This window comes from Typopeltis vanoorti, chromosome 3 (genome assembly GCF_054136105.1).
Source record: "Typopeltis vanoorti isolate ZY-2024b chromosome 3, IOZ_Tvanoo_1.0, whole genome shotgun sequence".
Taxonomy (NCBI): domain Eukaryota; kingdom Metazoa; phylum Arthropoda; class Arachnida; order Uropygi; family Thelyphonidae; genus Typopeltis; species Typopeltis vanoorti.
In genome coordinates this window covers 141,836,622-141,857,508 of record NC_143551.1, presented here as the reverse complement: position 1 = coordinate 141,857,508, position 20,887 = coordinate 141,836,622, and the positions used below count along the sequence as shown (strand labels likewise).

The window sequence follows — 20,887 nt, the reverse complement described above, 5'->3', positions numbered from 1 at the left end:
GTTGAAAATCTCACTGATAAAGGTCTTAATGTCCCATGGTCTTAATTTGAACCCTAGTCTTTCCAGTCAAAGGGCTTTGTTTTTACCAGCTTAGCTATGGAAGCTCATTTTAGTTTGTTTCCCTATTAAATTACTATAATGGTAGAAATTGGCAAAATTCAAAATTTTTTCTTTGGCAGCTCAGAATTGGATGCTGCCATTAATGCCATTTGTTTACTCCCCTACTATGTAATATCTAAACTTTCATGAACTTTTATTTCTAACTGTATCCATAAGTTAACTCTTGTGTATTGCTAACGTCACTGATGGTACCTTTCTTCAGGTCTGTTAAGGGTGAGAGAATTCTAATAGTGCGCCTTATTTCCATGACAAAAACATCTAGGACCTCATAACCAAATATTGTAGTCACCATATGATATCTGAGTGTGTTGTACCATCATAATATTTACCTAGTTTATGCAATATAGATTATGTGATCACCCGAGCCAGTCCTCTTTGTTCATTCTGCATTCAGATGGATACCTAGTAATGGAGCATAATAAGAATTGGGCATGGAGTAAAAAGCCACTTAGGTCTGCTCATTCTTTATAGATTATGTAGCTTTGATCTTTAAGAACTCCAAAATATTTATAGCCTTTTATGTATAACATGAAACTGATTTTTTTCATATCATACTCTGCATATTTGTCTAACTTCTATCTATATTATTAATCTAGCTAAAAATGACAATTTTTATTGTCATTTTTGACAGTATTGTTCCATATTGTTAGAACAATCCCTATTGTTCTAAATTCTTAAAATACATTGCCAGTAAAAATTTAATATGGAATGTTTATAATACTTTGTTTATTGTAGACAAAGATGTGCAATGTTTCTATTATTCAAAAAATATTCTTTTATTAATTTCTGATTAAAAAAAAAGTGCTGCTTTTCATGTCATTAGTGACTTAATTCTTTAATTACAGGGCACCCAATAAGTCCCTTAAGTCAACCTACTTCACAAGGGTATGCACGTGACTATGGAACATATGGTAGGGTTCCACCTACTGGAACGATTCGAACTTATGATGGTTATGCACCTCAAAGTCAAACTTATTCTGAATATGGTTATAGAGACTATCCCCCACAAACTGTAACACCATCATCTGCAGCATCAGAATCACCACCACCTCATAGGGCTGTTCCTCAAACACCACGTTCGGGTCCACCTGATTATAATCACCAAGCACCAAATTATGAAGAACTGGATACTACTCTTGCACCGCCTAGAGTAGATTACCATAGGAGAACACCATCACCTGGACAAACTAGTGATAGATATGGTATGCTGATTATTGCTAAAAGTAGTAAACAAAGTTAAGTTTTATTAAATTGACAAGAATATTTCCAGTATGCATCTTCATGAAAAATGAAAGCCATTTATTTCTGATCTGAATGACATTTGGTTTACAAATAAATGTTGATATTGTAATCAGCTCTATTTTTTGATATGTGCAAACCTTGGCAAATGAGACTTTAGAGAACTAAATACCATAAATAACATTTAACAAAAAAATGTTATATATATAGTTTTTTTTTTAATTGAATGTAATCTCTTTATTCATTGCGAACAAAAATACAAATTCTTCTAAACATAGTTTGTCAGGCTGTGTTTTGCAAAAAATTGTTAAATTAATAAACAAAGCCTCAAAATACAATTTAAGATCCTAAATTATACTATGTATACCCAGTCATCCATCTCCACCATATTGGAAAACACATGCATTCTTGCCGCAAGAATGCACGTGTACTAATATTGTACTTACTTCAAATGAAGCACTAATATTGTATTGGATCTCTGTAACTCAGTCAGTATAGACAAAGCCCTTTGGTCAGAAAGACCTGGGTTCGATTTTTGTCCATTACTTGAGGAATCTTTTTAGGTGAGTTAGTTGGTCTCATATGTAGGTAGAGGGTTTTTCCACCTGGAAACTCGGGGTTTTCACCCCTCAGAATAGGCAACCCAGCCCCATGACTTCATACAGATCTACAGTCATAAATACATACTTAATCCCTAATTAGGAGGGCTCAACACATCCTAAGAGATGGGAGGAAATAGGGTAACCTCATACGAAATAAACCAGGTGTATTATTATTATTATTGCATGGACATTTCCGTGGAATCAAAAGACTCATCAAAGGAGGCTTACACTATTATTTACAAAATACCTCTCCATAGATCTACTTAAGTTCCATTCACTGTCAAAGCACTCAACCACCTTTGGCAATCCATTTCAGTCATTCAACACTATCCAAGCAGAAACCCTCATCCTTGCTGCCTTACTAACCATGCTCTTACATAATTTATAGGGGTGACCCCTCATTCTCTGCTTACTCATGTATTGAAACATTTCCTTTGTATCATTCTTTTAGACTCCCCTTTGGTAACTTCTATTACCCATGTCTAACTCAATGGTAACATTATTATAGAATGTAAGCAAGTTGGTCAAACATGACCTTCCCTTAGTAAATCCATGCTGCTCATTGCAAAGTAGAGATTCTCTGTCAACCCACTTCTGTATGCAAGCCTTAACTAACTTTTCGAAAATCATCACCACTCCAGAGATACTGAAAGGTCGGCAGTTGGATACATCAGTGTTTGCGTTCACCCTTGTGCAGTGGGATTACCATTCATTCTTTTCACTCCTGTGAAATGTTTCCTGTATCGAGACTCAAATTATGTAGCCTGGCAAAAGGAATAGCCATTTCAGCTAAACATTCTTAACATCTTATTTGGGGGGGGGGGCAGCTGACATGACTCTTCATTTGGAAATGATGTCAGAGTTGAGAAATGAGCAAATCATTCCACCCATTACAAGAAATATTAATATCATCCAATGGAATTTAAATGGTATCATTACTCCAGCAAGCAAAGAAAAACTAAATGAACTATTACTACTAGCTGACAAACATGATGCTGATATTATCTGCATCCAGGAAACCAAACTTTGACAAATCAGCAGACTAAACATTAAAAACTATGATGTCATACACAAGATAGGCCTACTGACCAAAATGGAGGAGGGTTTCTGACACTAATCCGAAACATATAAAGTTGTTGAACTAGACATAGTAACAGAAGGAACTGAAATATAAGGAATCCAAATACTGGAACCAAGTAAAAGGCCATTAAACATATTCAATTGTTATCATCCTCCTAACAAACCTGGACAAAATCTTTCCAGCCTATCCCATCTCATTGAAGAAAACTCCTTATTTTAGGAGACATGAAAAGCAAACACCTGTTAGGGAGTTCTGAAGAAATAAACTCAAGAGGAGAAAACCTGAGTAATTTCATAGATGAAACAGGACTAATAACTCTCAACAGTGGAGAACCCACTTATTTGTCTCATTCTTACGGTACAAAAGATGCCCTAGATCATAGATGGTGAACCTATGGCACGCATGCCAGAGGTGGCATGTCTGATAATTTTGTTGACACGCCAACGATTTACAGGTGATATTCTTTTATATGCTTATAAATTATTTAACTGTTTTTTTAGTTATTACAATACGTGCAAGTTAAATTTTGTTTTACACGAGAGAGAGCAGCTATTAAGATGTGCATACGATTGGTGCGATATTAACAAAAGATCACGCGACCCAAACACAAAGGCAACCGACAAATGTTGAGTTGAAATGCTAATTCTCTTCAACCGAATTCCATAACATCTGAAACTGTCATAACAACATTCACTATATATTTCTTAGTTTTAACACACATTCATGAGGAGTATCGTTCTGATGGAACTTCTCATTACCGGCAGGCTCAACTCACACAAAGTTTCAACCCTTGGTTGAATTTTATTCCTGCTTGTTTGCATTTGAGCTCACAGACGAACTCACACATGCATTATATGTACAGTGACGATATTTTTTCTTGGAGAAAATAAAGAACAAATCAGAAATTGTTTCGTAATAAAAAAAAATTGTGTTTGTTTCACTAAAATTAAAAAGATTTATAATGTTTATTATATAATATAAGCATATACATAGCATTTTAAACAATCGTATTATTACTTTAAAAAAATTTACTTTTGATACTTTTCACAAGAATGAACTTTTTATAATAAATCAGGTTTGTGGTTTAAAAATTCATAAAACTATATACAATTCATGTCAAAGTTCCATTTGATATAAATTCATGCTTTCAATGTTTTGATTTTTAATTGTTTTTTTACAACTGGTTCACATATTGTTCACTAATGAAAATACTCATTCAGTGGGGGCATTAGATCTAGGGAGACATAAGCAAAAGTCAACGATTTTTAAGATGTTTTTAAAAGATACGTGTTTATCTGTGAAATATTTAAAAATTTCAACCCATCTACGTCGGCAGGACTCATCAATTTGTCGCCATTCTTCTTCGATCTTTTCACTGGCGACATAACTTTTAATATACGAAACTTCATCAAATAGTTTGACGTCATTTATGTTTAAGTTCCAGTGACTGGAAATCAGTGGCAGCTCATGGCTTGAAATCGTAGTGGTGCTGCAACTTTCGAAATATACATACACACTGTAAGTACAGTGTATACGTGTTTGAATAAAATATCAGAATTATGGTAAAAATTTAAAAAAAAATTAAATATGAAAAAATATTGTTTATTATCCATAAAATTATACAGTTTGATATGATTCAAAATTACTTAAAAATAAAATATATTCTTGTTGTTTTGTTTCATGAAAAAATATTGTTTAATGTCCAAAAATTGTAAATCCCTTCCTTTAATTACAATTAAAAGAATGGATTTACAATTTTTGGACATTACAATTAAATCCTTTAATTGTAATGTCCAAATATTTAAAGAGACGGAGTAAACATGATAAGCACTACAAATGCTCTATTACTGGCGCATGCATATAAACAACAGTGGAACTGTGCAACGGACAGTGTCGCATTATGTTAATAGCTTGCATCTCATTACGGCGTACATATGCTTGTGCACGTAGCAATATGACACAGTGCTGATAACGTCCTTCACTCTCCTAAGTGCTATAAGATGGTTTTTTATACAAAATAAGAGAATTGTATAGGATTTTTGATGGTAAAATTAAATATTACAAGCAAATACAAATAAATTAATAAATATATTTATATATCGAGAAAAATTGGGGTTGCTGCAGTTCCGCAGTGCTTATACATGAGCCGCCCCTACTTGAAATTAACAAAACACTTTCCTTGATCTTCACCTGCAGAGGGATTTCTTGTAGTAGGACCCATTCAAATACTTTCATTTCCACAAAACAGCTGTCCCAGTTATTTAAATAATCAATGCAGGTTTTGGTAAAATTTATGGATTGCATCTTTAAATATGTTGGCATTAATATTCAGTTTACTATTTCGATTCACAAAATAAAGGACAAAATGGCTATTTTAGGGAAAAAAAAATCTAAAGGACAGAGCAGTGAAATAAAGGACTGTCCTCTTAAATAAAGGACGTATTGTCACCGTAATTATGGGGCATGTTTCAATTAGTGGTAGAATTTTATTTGAATTTAGCCTTTGTGATCTGTCATAATGACATCGAGAATTTCAAATGCAATAAAACAAACACTTATTTCATGTAATTGAAAAATTGACAATAGTTTTTAGTTAGATCGTGTTTCAGTGCAACATGGTTTTCCTTGAATCTATGCAGCATTGTTTCTGTGGGAGGGGTATAATAATAGTGCAATTAGAGGCAGCTGGAATAAAAATGACGCTAACTAATGAATTGCACTATTTGTTGAGAAATATATTACACAGACTGCAAAAGCCTCTATACCAGGGATACAATAAAACTACACTTGTTTTTCTTGCATCTGCAGCATAATGTCTGTTGGGGAGGGCGTGTTGCTACCACTTGGAGTGAGTTACTATCGCCTCTACATGAACATGTTTAAACATTTTTTGTGTGTGAGGTAATATGCAAAACTTTTTGATGTCTTTTTTCGTAAAGTAAAATCAGGGGTGCAAGGTATATTAAAGTAAATATGGTAAATATTTCGCCGACAAGCCAGACACCCTTCTGCTGCTTTCCCTGCTCAGCTGACTTCTATGATGAGTTACAATGCAGAAATATTTTTCTCACTACCGTTTTTTTTTTAAAACCAATGTCATTAAACTCAATTGAATAATACAATAATAAATTTTACACTGAATAATATTATAAATAGAATAAAATATTATAAATTAATTAATTTTGTATTAATTTTTCCTCTACTAAAAACTGCCCGGCACGTCAGCAACTTTATGTAAATTTTTGGTACGCGCCGGCACGTCAGCAACTCAACATGTAAACTTTTGGCATGCGCACATAAAACGGTTCGCCACCGCTGCCCTAGATATTACTGCAGTGTCTCCAGATCTTCATGACAAAGCTATTTGGTCTGTTTTGGAACTAGTAGGAAGTGACCATTTCCCAATATTAACTAACCTGAACCCAAAAATGACCAGACCCACCCAAAAAAAGAAAATATCATTGGAACTTCCAAAAGGCAAATTAGGAGAAATACAAGTATGAAGTAAACAAAATTCTGAAAGATATCACACATACTATGATGACCTAGACCGATGCTTCCCAAACTTATGGATGCCAAGGCTCCCTTTGGAAAAATTAAAATATTTCATGGCCCCCATTGGAAAAAAATCGTAAATATAGACATGTATTATTATAATAGTTATTGTATTTATATTCAATACAATTTATATTCAATATTTTGCATTTGTGATCTTTTTTGTATTTCTTATCAATACCTTTGAACAAGAAAAAAGAACAAAAAAGAAGTAATAAATAATAAAATTTAAATGTCTCTTTTAAGATTAAAAAAACCCTACTTAGTCTTAAAACATTTTAAATTTGTTTTCATTATTTCATGGCCTCCAAGGGGACTGCAGCCCACAGTTTGGGAAGCGCTGACCTAGACAAAGACTGCATAATTTGGAAGAATACTATCCTAAATACAGCAAAGAAAATATCTTAAAGGACTACAGGAGAAAAGTTATTTCAAATACAGAAAGGTTCACCAGGAACTTGCCAGTAAAATAATTAAATGAAGTGAATTATTTAACACCTTACAAATTGGAAGCTCTCCAGAAACCAAGATCGAGTACAACAAGACAAATGCTGAAATTAAACAAAAATATAATATATTACAAAGAACTAGGTGGCAAGAATTTTGCCACAACTTAAATCCAAACACTTCAGATACCAAACTTTGGAAACTGACTGCTAATTTACAAAGCGACCTACCAAAGGCAAGTGAGACTAACAAGTTAAAAGGCCTGGATGGAATATCAAAATTGGAGATAGGGATATTGCAAATACCTTGGCCTTTCATTTCAAAATATACCATAAAATATACAGGCTCGACAGCATAAAAATGCTGCAAATTCCCCAAAATATAAAAAAGTATTCTGGGATCCACTTACAATACTGAATTGATAGATGCCTTGGAGAGACTATATATAAATAAATCATGTGGACCAGATAACATACAAGGAATCATGATCGAGCATCTTCCTCTCTAGCCCTAGATTGGCTACTTCACCTATACAACAATAGCCTAAAACAAGGAAAAGCTCCAGAAGACTGGAAGACAGCCACAATCATACCAATTTTGAAGCCTAACAAATCTCAAGACCTACCAAGAAGTTATTGACTAATTTCACTGACTTCAATTCCAGGCAAATTGATGAAAAAAATGATACTCCAACATTTTAATTACTATCTGAACAAAAATAGTATACTACTACATTTTCAGGCTGCCTTTAGAAGAATCACTCAACAATTGATCAACTTTTTTATTTAACCTGGTCAATTCTAGATAACTTCTAGATCAAACCTACCAAATCCACCATTGCTGCTTTTATAGATTTTAGCAATACCTTTGACAAGGTGTGGAAGCAGAAACTTTTTGTTTGTAACAGTTTTTCACTTTTTAGTGCCTTACATCAGTTATGTACCCTGAAGATGCCAACAGCCTTAGTTGGTGAAACTAGTTGGTATAACATAGTTGTTTATTATATGCACTTGATCAATATAATCCCATTAAAAGTCATTCCTGGATTTATGACTTTCTAAGAAATAGAACAAGTTTTAAAAGAGGTAAACCGTGAGTAGACATAACTATACATAAAAATATAACGGAAAAACTCACGTAGAAAAATTATTTAATGGTATAATTTTCGCCCGTGTGTCACAGGCATCTTCAGTACAATTAGGCACAAAAAATTAAACATTAACTGACAATTCCAAAAAGCGCCACCTAAGTAGCTGGTGTAAGATAACTAAAAAGGTCAATAACTTTCCTTAAAAAAAAAAAAAAAAAAAAAAAAAAAAATAATAATAATAATAATAATAATAATAATACAATAAAAAGTTAGGAAAGATTAGCTGATTTGTAAAGTACTATCTCCCATAAAGGGGATAGACGTAAGCCGTCGGATCTGTTTAAGTTAGGAGAATGAAGTAGAGTTTCACATGCTTTTTTATAAAGGCGTGCTCTTGTGGATTATGTTATTTCGGACAAACGGGAAGATCTGCCTCCATTCGGCTAGAAGAACACCAATCTTATATTGAATACTTTAAACCTGAAAAGTCTGGACTTGCAGAACATGCCATCTTCACTAGACACAGAGTTCATTGGAAAAAGACAAGAGTTCTTCACAAAAGTCAGTTTCTCATGGAATGCCTTTATAAAGAAGCATGTGAAACTCTACTTCATTCTCCTAACTTAAACAGATCCGACGGCTTACGTCTATCCCCTTTATGGGAGATAGTACTTTACAAATCAGCTAATCTTTCCTAACTTTTTATTGTATTAATTTTTTTTTAGGAAAGTTATTGACCTTTTTAGTTATCTTACACCAGCTACTTAGGTGGCGCTTTTTGGAATTGTCAGTTAATGTTTAATTTTTTGTGCCTAATTGTACTGAAGATGCCTGTGACACACGGGCGAAAATTATACCATTAAATAATTTTTCTACGTGAGTTTTTCCGTTATATTTTTATGTAAAGAAATAGAACAGTTCGAGTTAGAATAAATAATTCCCTTTCCAAGAAAGTGAAAATAGGACAGGGACTCCATCAAGGCAGCATTTTGAGCCCACTCCTTTTTTCCATCTACTTAAATGACTTAAACAAAAAATATAAATAAACAAACAAAGATAGCTGTGTTTGCTGATGATTTGGTTCTTTTCTCAGTTCATAACAACTTAATATCCCAGAAATTAATATCCCAATGACAAACATCATAGAAAAGAGGAACAACAGACTATTTCAGATTCTTACACATATCACCTCTTCTATCAAGAGGTGATATGCCTGTGTGTGAGTTCTTTGGCTTTGTGTAATTGACTTCCCTCATTTCATCAGTGAGCACAGCCATTATTTTTGCAGTTTTAATAATCTCCCTGGATCCTTTTACTGATTCCTCCAATATGCAAAGTGTTTTTAAATGTTTACAAATGTTTGACTTTTTTTAATTATATAGAGATTAACCTCCGAGATGGACGAAATAGTGAGATCCAGATTTAGCTGTACATCTCTAGACATTATGACTGGTTGGGGAGTTAATGTACATTACTTTTAATGAGAAACTTTTTTATATATTAATTTTACATTATTCATGACAATATTTTCCTTGTACATACTTTTACCCTAACTTATCATTTATGCCATGTTTATTATTATAAATTATTATTATTAGACAAGCCTTATAAGCTCAAAGAGCTATACAAGCCTGTATAGAGCAACTTTTACAAACATCCGTGTCCATATGGTGGGACTACCCACCACCTGCTGGTTGGAGAACAGGTATGCTATCTTAACCAAGCTGGCATTTTTAACCATTTTCATGGCACATCATAACATAAATTGGTAATGTGTCCAAGAAAAAAAAAATCTTTAAAATAATGGAGAGAATCAACAGTCAACTTCTTCACTACTTAGAAATCCACTAATTAGCGACCACCAGTATGGATTCTGCCACTCAAGAACAGCTCTGGTTCTGTTCTGTCCACAGCTTTGCTGACATAAATAGACATTCCAATAGCACATTCCTTTCTTCCTACTCATTCAACAACCATGCAGTGCTCAGACATTCCAAGCTTTGAGATTGGCTGTAACCAGTGGCTTAAACACTAATCTCCATACCATCCATCAGTCCAAGGATATTCCTTCCTTGACCTCCAAAAAAAAATTAGGCATTCTTTCTGCTCGAGACACTACTTTTAACCCATCTAATTACTTCTAAATCTAGCCATCCTTGAAGCTGTGATCTGTGAGCATGTGAATCTAAAAAGAATTCCTATGCTGCTCGAAGGGGAGCAGTTCAGCCAGTAGATGATCTCTCTCACTGACTCAGTCCAACCTTTATCTCATGTGCGCTGTTTCAGCTCTTTTATACAGGTGCTTCTTCCATGGATACTGCCCCACTGAGCTGGTACCCATTATTGTCTGTTTTGCATCATGTCATCTGAAACATAAGTACCTGCTATCCAATATCCTTTTTCAGTCTGTCTGCAGGTGTGTCAAATGTGTCAAATCCACTTCTTCATTTTTATTCCATTTATCTCTGTCCTCTGGAATGCCCTTCTCATAAAGTGTTCTCCAATAATTTCCCAACTCTTCAAAAAAAAAAAAAAAAAGTCAGTAGCTTGCTTCTTTCCCAGCACATGGCACTGATATAAGTTCAATCTCTTGGATATAAATTAATTTAAATAAAAGTACATTCATTGCAGAAATTCAGCAATAATCACATTTCATAAGTCAAATTAATATTACTCCTTTTTATATGTACATGAACAGTCATTTTAGTTTGCTATATTGTTAAATATAGGTTGTATTTCCAAATGTCATATTCAGATTATCTGATCAGTAATTGTTTAATTTATATCACTGATTTTTTACATATCATCAGTGTTTTTAGTATTATTAATTCTATTGCTACTTAAGTTCTGAGCTTAATTTTCTTTGAATATTTGATATTATTTAATCAGGACCATATGGTTATACAGGCCCTCAGTTGCCTGTTTCATCTCCAGGCTACAATCCGTATGAAGGGGTTCCACCTCAAGGTTATCTGGATAGAAGGCCTAGTTATGATGACCACCCTCAAACACAAGCACCACATGCACAGCCTCCTGTTCCATATGCTAGGCCACCACCAAGAGCTGGATATGAAGGTGAAGAAGAATTACCACATACTGAGAGTCAGCACCAGTTACCTCCAAGACACCCTCATCTGGAATACCCAGCTGTTGATGGAGAAGGAGGTATATTTGAAATACTTCATTTTTTTTTCTTTTTAATTTTTGTACTTTTATCATCTCTGCCATGGGTGGCCAAGTGGATAGCATCTGTTTTGCAGAGAGGGCACCTACTCTACAACTTACTACTTTTCATCAACTACAACGAACCTCAACTACTAATGCCATTCATCTACACCGACACCATCTACCGCCCACCACCACTAGTATTTTAACAGATTATCACAAACATCCATGCCCAGGGTGGGATTCGAACCCTCAACCTTTTGGCTGGAGAGCGGGTACGCTAAGCACTCGGCCAACCAGACCGGCAAATCATGCTTCAGAATCTGGTGCACAGTGCTACAAAATGCCTTAAGGAAGTTTTGAGCCAAACCAGATCAAAAAGGTGATTCTGGTTTTGGCATCCTCTCACATTGGTCGCACATTAACTTATGCACAAGAACTGTCCCCTACTAATGACAGAATTATGTAAAGTGTAGTATGGATGTTTAAATTGAACATTGGTTGCTCAGGCTAGTTGAGGTTCTGTTAGAAATAATATGTGGGAGTTAGATGCCTGTAGATAGTGTTGTATTAAAGCTGCAGTTGATATGGAAGCATTTTTATCTATATTTGTTACTTTTGTGGTGGAATTCTTGATTTTTTTTTTGTAAATTTGTGATTCATAGAATTACTGTATTTTTGTCTTTTCATATTTGGATAGGCATAAAGAGTTAGAGTAGGGACATGCAGTGTAGGGATGAAGGACTGGAAAACATGCCACCCCCTCACTGGAACTTATTCTGTTTCCATTCATGATTACAACAATGCCTTCCTGTACTCCAATTATTTTGGACTCCTTTTAGCCATGACCTTGGCATAGTAAATCTGTAGTGTTTGGCATGCCCTTGTAGAGTGTTACCCACACTGTAGGTGGAACAGAGTGAAGCATGGAACTTGTTATAATGAAGTAGCTATATTTTTACAAAAAAAAATTCTTTACTATATTTAATATTTTTGCATTAATGTAATATTCTTAAAATTGCTTCTTGTTAAATCCAGTACTCATTACATCCCATTTTACAGATGTCTTAGCTGTTTGAAGGACGGCCTTCAAACTCATGACAGCACATAACCATGGCTTATGTGATACAAATACTGCATCAGAGTTGAGTTAAGATATCCCTGCAAAATGTTCCAGAGGTTTATTCTGATTTAGTTGCCCTTCCACTGAAAGAATGTTTCCTTAAATCAGTGTTTCTCAAACTTCAGATATCCACATACCCGTTCTTAAATTTTTATTAATACCAAGTACCCCATAATTAATTAATAAAAAATAAATTCATTAATTAATAAAAATTAATTAAAAATAAATTCATTAAAATTAATAAATTAATTTAAAATATTAATTAAAATTAAATATCTATTTTATTTGAATTTATATGTTCATGTAAACAAAAAATATGATTTATTTTTAAATTTTGGTTCTCTAGAGATGTCAGACGACACTCTTATCAATTTCATTTGATCCAGATGCAATATCAGTGTTTTCTTGTTGCTTACAGCTACTTGTATTTGCTATATTGCTCTCTTTTGAGGGTTTTATAAATCCAATCTTTAACTAGTGATCCATACGTAAGAATTTGAAAGCTTAAAAAAAATACTGTATTTACTTGAATATAACTCCCAAAATTAAATCTAAAAAGAAGATACATGTGGGAATTTTCGAAAACTAAAGTTTTCAGAAAAAAACTGAACATGATGCAACTTACCAAGAAGCTCCTACTCACTATCACTACTTTTGGCATCGAGAAGAGTTTCTTTGTGTGCATCGTCAAAGTCATCTACCCAAATAGCATCATCTTCCTTCCCATTATTTCAAGCAAAAATTACCAGCAATTTACAAGACTTGAGATACATAGAGCAGCGAAGAACTGCATATGATTGGTGCGGTATTAACAAAAGATCACGCGAACCAAAGACAAATTAGCATTTCAACAGTTGAGTTGAAAAACTAATTCCCTTCAACTGAATTTCATAATATCTGAAACACATTCACGATATATTTCTTAGTTTTAACACATTAATGATGGGGGTGGTGTCAAGCAAAACCATATATTCCACCAGCAACATATGGTTTTGCTTGGTGTATACAGCAGTTTCTGTCAGAGAGGGGATGTGATTCATTAGTTATTGCCATTTTATCCCAGTTATCTCTAATTGCACTGTTTGTTGAAAAATATAATGACTCCTTTAATTATGCATAGCTGAAAATTGCCACGTATCCCCTAACGACCTTTCATGTACCCCCTGGGGGGGTACGCATACCACACTTTGAGAAACACTGCCTTAAATCTGTCTATTGCAGTTTTTTTTTTTTTTTTTTTGTCCCATACTTCAGGGAAAAAAAAATCTAATTCATTTATTAAGTAATTTAATTTATCATTTGTCTAACAGCTTTAATCCTTCTTACTCTTGCCTTTTAAAGTTTGTAGTTCACAGTATTCTAAAGCCCATTTCACATGGAAAATCAGTGTTCATTAATCTTGTAGCTCCTTTTTCCAATTAATAACTCATTTCAGAGAAGGACTTTTTAGAGAAATTAGCATGCAAACTGATTTTTTTTTTTTTTTTAAATTGTACAGAAATTATGCATGTTCTATGTATAATTGAAATATAGATATGTATAATTGAAATATAGATATGTGTATAATTGAAATATAGATATGTGTATAATTGAAATATAGAAATATTCATATAACAAGAACTCATGTGTATAGAGTAATTTTTCTCACCTTTATTTAATAGTCTATGAACCAACTGGTAAATGTTTGTATGAGCCTCATCTTGAAAATGAATTTTGCTTACACATTACTAATTCTTTGCTTTTCTCTTCATTTTTTTAATCATGTTTGTGGAGAGGGGGGGGGGGGTGAGTTCTAAGTTCTGTTTCAACCATTTTTGATTTTTTTTAAATCATTTCTATTAGAGATGATTGACTTCATTGACAAGAATAAAAGTAAATATTAGGAATGTAGTGACATGTTCCTGAAGGCTAATCAAAAAGCTTGGAAATGGAGGAAAGAGTAACTGTAAAAAAAAAAAAGAAGAAAGAAAGAAGAGATGGTAAGGTAACACTAAAATTTAATGTAAAGATATCCTAAATGTCTGTAGTAATTGCTTTCAAAAGATGCTAAGTCAAACAAGAAATGACAAAATGGTGGTAGAAAATATTCAAAATGAAATCAGAAGTACATATCGATATTGGAGGTAGAAAATGCTATCAGAAACCTGTAACTGGAAAGGTAACTTGAGCAGTAATATTCAATCAGAGAAGCTCTAATACAGAGGTATAAAATGTTATGGTTACACTGCATAATTCTGAAGGCCTAAGAAGGGTAAATTCTAAAATAGAGCTCTTGTAGTATCCATACATTGAAAAAAAAAAAAAAAAGGAAATTAAATTGAAGGCAAGAATTAGAGGAATTTCCATACTGAGTACTTCAGGTAAAACTTATTCAAGCGTGCTTGAGAAATGGCTAGGAAAAATTGTGGAAGGGAAACTTAGAGTAGAACAAACTGGTTTCAGGCTTAATAGAAGTTGTCAGATTCTGATTTTCACTTTAAGACATCATTGCTGTTACACAGTAGTTCTGTTGTTTTAATTATATGTGAGGATATGCATAATAACTGTAATTTTGAACATCCTTTTTTCTATGGTTTGAGTTTAAAGGCTTTGAGCTCCATGAAGTTTAAGATTAAAGGAAAGGTTTTATGCTCCTTGAATTATTATGTTTAAATAACAAAAATCTCAAAAGTGATGTACATAAATTTTATTATTGTTCAGTGACCTCATTTGAGTATAACAAGTGGTATTACGATACAAAATTAATAATGGAAAAACTCACGTACAAAGATTATTTAATAGTATAATTTTCGCCTGTGTGTCACAAGCATCTTCAGTACATTAAGCTCAAATTAAACAATAACTGAAAATTCCAAAAAGCACCACCTAAGTAGCTGGTGTAAGATAACTAAAAAGGTCAATAACTTTCCTAAAAAAAAAAAAAAAAAAATCAATACAATAAAAAGTTAGGAAAGATTAGCTGATTTGTAAAGTACTATCACCCATAAAGGGGATAGACGTAAGCCGTCGGATCTGTTTACGTTAGGAGAATGAAGTAGAGTTTCACATTTCTTTATAAAGGCGTTCCACGAGAGACTGACTTTTGTGAAGAACTCGTCTTTTTCCAATGAACTCTGTGTCTAGTGAAGATGGCATGTTCTGCAAGTCAAGACTTTTCAGGTTTAAAGTATTTAATATAAGATTGGTGTTCTTCTAGCCGAATAGAGGCAGATCTTCCCATTTGTCCGAAATAAGATAATCCACAAGAGCACAGAATCTGGTAGACACCTGGATGATTAAGATGTGGAAGCTTGTCCTTAGGAGAAGTGAGAAAGGTGGAGATTTTTCTAAACGGTCGAAAGGCAACAAAAATATTCAGTGGTTTTAAAACTTTTGCTATACGTTCACTGATGCCTTTTACATAAGGGATAGTAATGCGCATTATTTCTTCTGTGTTTGAAGAGGAAGACATTAAAACTACTGAAAGTTCTTTTAATGAAGCAATTCTTATAACCATTAGCTAGAAAGGAAGAAGTTATATATTGTAGTTCTTTCTGTAAAAGATCGTCTCCACCTTTCTCACTTCTCCTAAGGACAAGCTTCCACATCTTAATCATCCAGGTGTCTACCAGATTCCGTGCTCTTGTGGATTATCTTATTTCGGACAAACGGGAAGATCTGCCTCTATTTGGCTAGAAGAACACCAATCTTATATTGAATACTTTAAACCTGAAAAGTCTGGACTTGCAGAACATGCCATCTTCACTAGACACAGAGTTCATTGGAAAAAGAAGAGTTCTTCACAAGAGTCAGTTTCTCATGGAACGCCTTTATAAAGAAACATGTGAAACTCTACTTCATTGTCCTAACTTAAATAGATCCGATGGCTTACGTCTATCCCCTTTACTGGAGATAGTACTTTATAAATCAGCTAATCTTTCCTAACTTTTTATTGTATTGATTTTTTTTTTTTTTTTTTTTTTTTTTTTTTTTTTTAAGGAAAGTAATTGACCTTTTTAGTTATCTTACACCAGCTACTTAGGTGGTGCTTTTTGGAATTGTCAGTTATTGTTTAATTTGAGTTTAATGTACTGAAGATGCTTGTGACAGACAGGCGAAAATTATACTATTAAGTAATCTTTGTACGTGAGTTTTTTCCATTATTAATTTTGTATCGATATGTCTACTCACGGTATACCTCTTTTAAAACTTAAGTGGTTTTACACAAAAGAAATAAGTTGCATTAGATCAAAGATAATGAATTGTATGTTAAATGGAATGTGCTGGACATGTGTTCAGTAAAACAGACTAAAGCTAAGTAATTGTTTCTCAGATTTTGTAATATAAGGTTAGCCATATTCTCTTAGTGCCTCTCGTTTGCAATTTAAATAAGATTTTTTTTTTATCATTGCTTCAGCATATATACTCTTTAAACATGCAGCTTAATGAGTACTTAACTTTATTTTACTAAACACATGTTTAGCACGTTCCATTTAACATACAATCATTATTTTTGATATAATGTAACATTTCTTTTGTTTATACGACTTGTTTTATGCTCAGATGAGGTCATTGAATGATAAAATATATGTGCATCACTTTGATTTTTGTTTTTCAAACATGTAATAATTCAAGAAGGTGGGGGGAGTTGCTTCTTTTAAACTTCATAGATTTCACCCAAAGCCTTTAAAGGCAAATGCATCTGAATGATTTTGGTTTCTCATCAAATATACCATTGGGAAAAATTTTCTATCTTCAACCGTTATATTTTTTAGCCTTTCCATTATTGCTACTAAAATTAATAATTTTAGTACTTCCTAAGCATTTTTCAATATTGAACCTGGCTCTTAGTTTATGTCTATTGGTAATTTTGGAGGCATCAGGGCAAGAGTATCACACACAACTGTTGCGATCTCGTGATCATAAACCCTAACACTCATTGTTATCTGAAATGAGTTCTATAGTCAGTTTTCTTGATGCTGGGTTTAAAAATTTGTTATGAAGCAAAAAATCCTATTTGCCCCTGGCATAGATTAATTCAGACCAGAAGAAAATAGGCCTACATTGGCATCATTGAATGATTTGATGGAATCAGAAATATCTAATGATCACTTTAAAGTATGAGTGTGTGAGAGTGAGTAAAAGATAATTATTAGAGGATATTAGTTTTTTGTGCCTGTATATGCAAATATAAATTAAATGGATAATTTTCTTTAATTCAAACACTAATGAATTTTTATTTTTCATTGAATTGTCTTAATTTCAAAGATAATTTTAATGTTATTATGATGATATACCTCCACATAGGTAACAGGACTCGTTAGAATTCTCTCCATTTGTCTGTCACATTATACTCAGTATTTTTGACTTTTTTATGTTATTTTTAAAATGTATTTTTTTTACATAATCCAGAAGTTCTGTTCTAAATACCAAATGTGTAACTTTAATCTACTTCAGATCTCTTGATGTGAAATCAGGTGATGAAATTCATCTCCTACTATATATACACACACACAAACATTCATACTCATGGTGGGATTCCATCCTACAGTCAATTAATGGGTTCTTCCAATCCTGCCATGGGCATGGATATATATCATAAGACCTGAACACTGATCTTTTTCATGTGAAGGGAAAGATATAAAACTCCACATTAACTAAAAATTAGGTCATATGAACCATTTGGAAATTACATATATATTGCTAATTTTGACAGTTGCTGCAAATCCTCCATTTTCTGGATTTCTTCATAATACAGCTGAGAGATAACCTTTGTGACTAAATTCAGGGAAATGTTTTTGAATCTTTTACATATAGATTGAGATTTCCATATGAATCGTGTACCAATTTCATCTACCTTTCTCTTTTGAAAGGCAAAACTTGTGTGAAATTTTTCAAAAGAGTAAATTTGACATTTGATTATGAAATTAATTTTACAGTAGTCTTCCTAGCAGTTCCTCACTCTCAGGGAATATGAGACTTTCTAGTTTCACTTTAATTTGAGGTTGAAAACTCAAAAGTCCAACCTTTTTATCCAATTTTGACTGTATTTAGTAGTGAAATTCTCATTGTCATTCTTGAGCTGTTACTAAATCTTCAGGTTCCTGCCTTTTTTGTAATGATTCATTTAAATTTATTTGAAACCTGCAAAAGCCTAAAATCTTTAGCCTGATTTAGATTATATTTGATGCTGTAATGAAATTTTGAAGATTCTGAATTTTTAAGTTCTTGCCTTTATTTCTGAGGAATTACTACACAAACAAGCACACCCTACATTGCATTGTTATAGATAATATAAATTATATATTTTATGAATTAATATTCAAACAGATGTACGGTGGCGAGATCCTGATCTTCATGAAGTAATAGAGTTCCTAGGACATCCTAATAATGTTGTTCGAGCTAATGCAGCAGCTTATCTACAACACCTGTGCTATATGGATGACAACATGAAACAAAAAACTAGGTAAAGTGATAAAGTACATATGTTATACTAGCAAAGTATAAAACCTTTTTGTTACTTTTCTTCATAGCATAAGACAAGTAACAAAATGTCTTTATGGCTTATAAATAATGCTTTTTTTTTTTTTAGAATTTGAAAGTATGCAAATCATTATTGTACATGGGTTGTTACTTATTGTTTTATATTCATTACCTGTGCATTTGATATCCACAACATGCAAGAAGAAACCCCCCTCAACCAATTAAAAAGCTGGAGAAAATTGAATATTTTTGACATACAGAGTTTGGGTGCTTTCTAAGTGGGTGATATCTCTGCCCATTTTGCACTTCCAAACTGCCTGCCTCTAGGTTTTAAGAGACTATTCTCCAATGACAACCATGAAAAGCATCATAAATAGTATTATTGTGGACTAGAGAAAAATACCTACAGTGAACAGTTACAAAAAAAAGTATAATAAAAAGTCATACACGCAGGGCCATCATCAGATTAGATCATGCCCTGAGGCAAACAATTAAATATCGCCCCTTATGGATTATAAGACAAAAATATAAGGAAACTCCAATTGCTATTTTGTTTTTATTACAAGAGAAACATTAATGCAAAACGATTACATAACAATATTAATTAAATGTTTGCTCTATGGGGATATCACACAATAACACTGTTGATAAGCTCTTCTAAATTTAAATTATAAGCTATGTCTCCCTCTATTGATATAGTTGCTAGACCAACCAATCTTTCTTGAGTTATTGCTGTTTGCAAATAATTTTTAATCAGTTTATGCTTGGAAAAACTTTCTGCACTTCCTACCTACGGCAGTGCCTACTACAATATGAACTGAACAAGCACCGTGAGGCAGGCTGCCTCTGTGCTACATCCTGGGAATGGTACTGCATACACAAAAAGGTCACTTTTGTGTCCACTTCACCAGCATTTTTTGGCTTTGGTGCAAAGATAAATGTGAACAGCACCAATTACATCTAAACATAACTGAGCATTTCAAACAACAGGTTGTCAGTCATTGTCTGTCCAGCTCCATACAGCATGATTCCTTTGATCACAGGAATGATATTTATGTCTTTCAGATTTTACATCTCATTTCAGACCTGAGGTGGGAGGATCACCACTTTTTGATATTCTCTGACAGTGTACCTGGCTTGTTCTGCTCCATTCATTATGTCTTGGTTATTCTCCAAATTCTGATAATTACTCAGATTTCAATATTTACCTCTGAAACTTAATTTTCTGCAATTGAAAGACCGAAACAATGAGGTCTGGACTTCTAGTTACTTCAGCATCCAGGGCTTAGGTTGGCTTACCTTTTCCATTTCCACTAGTCATGAAAAGTACCACAAATAGCAGTGACTTAACATGGATTATTGACCCTCTTGCCAGGACCTTAGTACATACTGGCTCTACTCTTGGTAACTTAAACGATAATTCATCCATTTCCTTTTCTGTGGTTAGTGTTCCCTTGAATGATAATTGCCGTTTCTCTTAGTACAAATACTCTATTCCCACTTAGAATGGAGAATTGAGTCATTTCACTTAGTCCCCTAGTCAGAGGACTGAACAAGTGAAAGAATCTATTTCATTCAGGATTCCCAACTACTTTCTAGAAGTTTGGTTTTCTGAAAAGGCAGTTCAAAGATTACAGAAGTTAAGACCAGAATTCCAGCTTTGCACTCAGCCTACATTACTCTCATTGGGTGCAGAAGGATCATCAGTGGTTTCATATCCATGTGTACTGATTGGTGTTGAAAACTTGCCTTCCACTCATGGTGATTGTACCCTCTTGTCTATCGCTGAGGCAATTTAGTGTGACTTTATGCCATTATGCTTCTCTCTCTCTCTCTCTCTCTCACATGCGCGCGCGCACACACACACACACACACACACACACACACACACACATATGCACGTTTTCAGATAGTATCATTATAATGTCACCCAAAGATTTGGAGAGGATTGTCTAGAATCATTCTTCTCATGCATTCTTCATTTCCAACTCCTGCATGAACAT

General features: G+C 33.5%; 1 protein-coding gene across 6 annotated transcripts in view; it reads left to right on the top strand.

Annotated features, from left to right (window-relative positions):
- Positions 1-20,887, top strand: part of LOC150108619 (catenin delta-2-like) — a 593,872-nt gene that overhangs the window by 328,292 nt on the left and 244,693 nt on the right. For 5 of the 6 annotated variants that reach the window (XM_090390888.1, XM_090390887.1, XM_090390886.1 and 2 more), the window contains exons 8-10: positions 966-1,322; positions 11,024-11,299; positions 18,732-18,867. In XM_090390888.1, coding sequence (XP_090247014.1) covers positions 966-1,322; positions 11,024-11,299; positions 18,732-18,867 — 769 coding nt within the window. The remainder of the gene's footprint in view (positions 1-965; positions 1,323-11,023; positions 11,300-18,731; positions 18,868-20,887) is intronic. The other variant, XM_090390891.1, reaches the window with a different exon arrangement.